Raw genomic sequence first — 6,000 nt, 5'->3', positions numbered from 1 at the left:
CAACTTGATGTGGAAGAAAGACCTGAAGTGTTGCAGATCTAAGGCTTTACTACTTTGATGAAGCCCACAAGCAGGGGTATGGTGCTGACAAATGTAGGAACGTAATCATTGGTTTCAGGCACATCTAAGAGATGCAGCTCTGCACTGTGAATTGTGCTTTATATGTCTGGGTCACTGTTAGTGCCCCCTCATCAATTTGAAAAGTTGCTGGAGACAGAAATCAAATGAAATAGAAAATGCAAAGATGTTGTGTTTATTTCCTTCTGTCAATCATGTAGAAAAACAACACTGACGGATATATGAAATAATTTCTAAACAAAGATCAAATATTTGTTTGTATTTCAAGAACAGCAACCCATATTGCCATTGTTACTTTAATTGAATCATGAGTTGAGTTGAAAATGGACCTCTGGAGATAAAAAATGCACAAAACAGTATCTGCATGCATAGTTTAATTCACTTACTACAGGTAAGTCTCCAACATCTGTCATAAGTGCATGGTTGAGAAAACCAAAAGCGGCTGAGCACAAATACCAGCATACACTCTACAGGGAGCTCAAAAAAGAAAGAAATACAGACATATGACAATATAGAGTGAATTTTATCAATATTTATTGATATATAGACGTTCCAATTTTATTATAATATACTTATTTAATATAACATATATGCAAAAAAACAATATGAACAAAGAATAAATTTGGAATTAAAGTCTGTTTTAAAAGATATAAGATGTTTTGCCAGGCCAAATATACATCCTTGAACTTGTGTCCTATTTAAACATATTTGTACAAATATTGTTTCTTTCTTAAAAGAGAAGAATTGTGCACACTCAGAATACCATTGCTATTTTCGCTTGAACAAAAGAGTGCCACGGTACTGTTGCTCACCTGAATATGTAGTACAGTATAAAATGTTGTTAAGACAGACACTAACAAAAGTTGCTGTCAGTATTGATATTCCAACTTCAACTTCAGGTGGCATTATTGGGGGGAACAAGCACATGAAGTTTTCAAGCATGTAAGAGCATGGTGAAAGTGCAAATGCCAAATCATGTAAAAATATAAAATATTGCATAAACTGGAACAAATATGTTTGCTAAACTACTAAATGCACATTTCATGACATTCTGAACAAGAATGAGAAATGGCCATAAATGGACTTTTCAAACATCAAGCAACACCGCACTCAGCAATATCACAGCTATATAACGGTGGTCTGTAAATAATGGAGTCTGGACCAGCCAATCCAGTGATTGACATCATGAGCATCGATCCACACAATAGGGATCAATGACATGCATCAACCAAGTCAGCGAGCATGACCACCTGATTCCGTTAGTCACCTCTTACGACAAGCAGTCGCTTTTTACAGCGATGGGGGGGTTGCTGAAGACCTATTCTACCCCGGATCTTCTCGGGTCAGAGAAGATTCTGAGCCGATTGGGTTGAACTATGGACATAAATAGCTTTTTCAATATGGCTTCCATACTGAACATCAGATTTGAACTTCTTGAACAAGTTCAGGTGTCATCATTGGCAAGAATAAGCATGCTAAGTTTCAGCTTCATTGATGAAGTTGTTTCTGAGGAATGATGAAATAATGTATGACAAATAAATGATGGTTTTGTTTTTGTTTGTATTTTACAATATTGATGCTGGCAGCCACATTGATTCCAAATCAAGATGCCTTGAGCAGCCCCCATTAAGTTTTTGACTAAATTTAAAATATTGTCTTGTTTGAAACCAAAGATGCTACCCAATGGCCTTCCTGAAATTCTAGTTTTGATACCTTGTACAAACTTTAACCCCTTTTTTTACAAAAAGAGCAGCTCATCCATGTAGCTATTTTAGGGAAGGAGCAGAAAATATTAAAAAAAACAAACTGTGATGTTAACTGACGACATGTGATGACAATATCTCACATTGCCTTTCAAGGACTGGTGAGCCATAAAATACTCAATTGCAAAAGCTTACTGAATGAGTCTCCAAAAATCGTCCAGGATTAGTTCCATAGATTGAGCACATCTCCACAAGACACCCCTCCCTTCCACTGCCATACCCTTTTTATGCCATAGCAGTGTAATCAATCACAGAGGCGACTTGTTGCTAATGTTTGGAATTAATTGGGAGTGAGGTAAATGTCAACATTCTGAGTTCTCTCTTGTAGTCACTCTGGATAACTGTGAGTAATGGTCATAGCAATGCAGAGCTTCAGATAAATTTTTAAGCAATTGAGATTTTACTCAAAGGTTTCTATTTTAATTTGGTTACTACAGTTTTCATTGGGTAGCCAATAAATTTTATTCATCTGTTCATCATTATTGGGTTTTTTTCCCCAAAATGAATCAACATTTCAACATTTCAAAAAAATTAAATTATGTTTTTGTTTAAGAAAAAAATCTCTTTCAACTGTATTTCAGTATATCAAGTAGGCCAGTACCCTGTATAGTGCAGGATAAAATTTCTGTATTTATGTTGTGGTATTTGGATTGCATTGAAACTTGCAGAAAAGTAATTGCCAAAAATGCACTATGTTTGAAAATGTTCTGCTCAGTAACTCGGACCAAGACAACTGCATTATTTTATTTAGGAGGTGATTCATCGGATTCATTTACTCAAAATAAAGTAACAAAACAAGTAATTTCATTGTGTCTAGTAATATTTGACTTTTGAATGTTACTGGTTCCATAATTTTTTAAGCCCACACAATGTTTCGCATTAATGAAACGACATTGAAATTAACCAAACTGCAGCTCACCCTTATTTTAAAGAATTGGAAACTTTCTTTTCCATTCTGCGTTTGTTCGTGTACTAACGCAGGTGTGTCTTTTTTTCTTTCCGTGCACTTTGTCAATAACTTTTCTCAAAATAGTATTTATCAAGCAGTCAGAGATTGGACACAAGGAGTGAGTATGGTTTTTACGCCGATTTTAGCAATATTCCAGCAATATCACGGCAGGGTATACCAGAAATGGGCTTCACACGTTGTACCCATGTCAGGATTCGAAACAGGGTCTTTGGCTTGACGAGCAAACACTTTAACCACTAGGCTACCCGACCGCCCCTTGGACACATGGAAATAACTTCATCCAAAATATAGTCCACATATTGATGGGCCTCGCGTTCGCTACATTTATATATCAAAGCAAACGCAAATTGACCTAATTTAGCCTATCCTAACTGACACTGTGATTACCCTTAAGATGTACTTTTACAGGTAAAATGATGATAAACTTAGAAAATATTCGTGTGTTGTTATGCATGTATGAAACAGCCAAAAACCCGAGGTAATTACCCAACACCTTTCTCGAGGTGATGGCCTCACACAGGCCCGTGCATTCTCACAGGTGCAAATGTCACCAGAGTTGGGGGTGGTCTCACAATATTGCTGTTATTGTACTTAATTGAAATGTGCCTTGATGGGGTAGCAATTTTGGATATGTACTGCATTATATTTGTTTGAGAAAAATGATGGAATACTCAAAAACTATGAAACGGGATGAGTATTGGAAAGTTGCGTTTTTTGTATCAAGAAGTATTTGTTGTTCCACAGATGATTTCTTGTTGTAGCATCTATCTACACTGATGACGTGTATGAATCTGTACTGTCACCCAAAGGTATGATAACTGGTTCAACAATGCTGATATCTAGCAAAGACTGCGTTGATCCTATCTTTGACATGTGTGAGTTTGAATGTTGTGTTATATCTTGCCATGAAGCCTTCACAGTTAGCTCAATTGGTTTGCACAATAGGGTTGAGATCACAATGTCTGACTTACGTACGTAAGACAACGTGACCTTGTTGTGCGGCCAGCAAATATGTCTTGTACTTTACTGGTTTTCTTATTCAGCTGAATTTTCTCCATGAGTTGAAGTTTTGTTTCAGATGGTCTGAAGTCAATTATGTCATATATTCCTGTATGGTCGCCTTCAGACTGCTGATGGTTGGCGCGACACTATGTGATTCCCGGACGTTATATTAACTGGTGTTATCAATGACAATTACTCTGAGTATGTTTAAAATGGGCTCTCTGAACACATCACTATTCATTCCTTATGATAATCACCAGTTGTTGTTTTTGCCTTGAAAACTAGCCATCAAAAAGCCACAGATCAGGGGTTCCAGCATACAAAACAATGAAATGATTACCTTTAATGATGGTACCATGTGTGCTTTTTGTCCATCTGATGGTAGCCACATGAAGTCACATGTTGTTGTCAAGGTAAATGATCTGGAAGCCCTGACTGCGACAGTTATGAATGGTGCGGAGAGAATGTGATCTCATAGACAGGATGAAATAATTTTCCCTGAAAATTGCTTGGTCATCGCCACGCACAGTGTATCGAAATCCCATCTCGTGGAGAGCAATTGTTAGTGCAGTCCGGGAAACATTAATCATGTCTTTTTTCCTCCCAAATTTTCCTACAAGTCAGGGGTACCTTCTGCTCATTCAAGCTTGTACACTACACGCCTAATCACCCTGTATCAAAGCTGTCTAATATCCTTTTATGTCTCGGTTTTCTTTTTCAGACTACCCCTATACCGTTTTTGTTTTACTTATCATACCGTAAACTTGATGGCATGAATTTAAAACCCAACAGCTTGGGCAATTCGGTAAATCACCCTATCTTAACTAATAAATGGTTTTCACCTATCTCTCTGAAGAGTAAAGAACTTGTATACATTTCCTAGTACAAACTCTATGTCGTGTACCATGGCTATGGCTATGAAAGTGTAATGTAACATGCATCATGGGAACAGTTTGTTATTTTAGAAGCTGTACATCTAGAACTTTCTCGATATGATTTTTTTGTGTGGATAAGATGTTTTATGAAGACTACATTACTATCATTATAACAGAGTCATGAGCGCATATTTCTATAGTCCATTTTAGATTGCCATCATTGGACTTAGAATAAATGTGAACTTACTGTTAACTTGTCGATAGGACTCCTTGTGACTGAAATACTTCAAACCAGAGGTCGATTAATCGGTAGTTACTCGATACTTCAATAGCAACAGTCTGTGAAAAATTCTATCCTTTTTTAACGGACAAAAAGCATTTTTCTAGCATTCCCGTCAGTACTTTAGCTTGTAATTGTGTTTCGTAAATTAGCTCCGTTGCACGCATGCTGAAAAAGCTTCACTGTTTATATTATGCATGCTCTTTTAGAGTTTTTCATTTAATGCATGCGTTTCTGTACGTAATGGGATAAAATAACTGTCTTTATTAAGAAGATCAGTCTACTGTAATGACAATGCTTGAATTATATACAACACATTTCAGCTTTATTTATACAGTGGTACGTCAACAATGGAGTTCCACTAGATTCTCAAGAGGTCAGTGAAGATATTTATAAGTTTGTGAGTTATTCTCATGTTTATGAGATATGGTTGATACATAAAGCTGAGCCAAATGCAGTCTCCGCCCAGAAAACTTCAGTCTACCAGTCTGAACGTGAACTACATGGACTTTCAGACCTTGGCTTTTGACTAGTGGCTTAAGTCACAGACTGTAATTGTTATGCCTATAGTTGGATCGCACATGGTGAACTGAATCAGTATTGACTCTAAAGCTGCTGTGTAACATCTTCAACCATCAATTTCATGCTTGCAGAGTCACTGCCCTCATCCTCATCGTCATCATCGTCATCATCATCGTCTTCTGCATTTTCCACTTGATGACTATTTTGGATAGAATCGTGTTCTTCATTGTACTCAATGTCTGGTTCCTCCTCTGTTGTCACTGAAAAACAATCAGAACATAAAATGTTTGCATGTAGCATACCCTTTCATATTTATATGCTATGAAGGACAACAGTAGATACTTACAATGGCAGAACATTGAAAAGTCACTGGAATGAAGCAAATGGATACCATAGAATCAACTTTGAACCCAACAACTCAAAACAAGACAAACACAAAATTATCTCACAAAACTGGCCTAGGATGAACCTTCCCCCACCTCAATTGAGGAGGAAAGGTCTGGCCAGGGG

At 37.0% G+C, this 6,000-nt stretch overlaps 1 protein-coding gene across 1 annotated transcript in view; it reads right to left on the bottom strand.

Annotated features, from left to right (window-relative positions):
* Positions 1 to 437: 437 nt before the first annotated feature.
* LOC124150125 (transcription factor Sp4-like) overlaps positions 438 to 6,000 on the bottom strand; it is a 62,851-nt gene continuing 57,288 nt past the window's right edge. Inside the window, exon 7 of the mRNA XM_046522049.2 lies at positions 438 to 5,750. Within this exon, the coding sequence (XP_046378005.1) occupies positions 5,575 to 5,750 (176 nt within the window). The 3' untranslated portion in view covers positions 438 to 5,574. The remainder of the gene's footprint in view (positions 5,751 to 6,000) is intronic.

Source organism: Haliotis rufescens, unplaced genomic scaffold (assembly GCF_023055435.1).
Source record: "Haliotis rufescens isolate VD_foot unplaced genomic scaffold, xgHalRufe1.0.p SCAF_4, whole genome shotgun sequence".
NCBI classification, from domain to species: Eukaryota; Metazoa; Mollusca; class Gastropoda; order Lepetellida; family Haliotidae; genus Haliotis; species Haliotis rufescens.
Note: the sequence above shows the minus strand (reverse complement) of the source record. Positions and strands in the feature narration are given on the sequence as shown.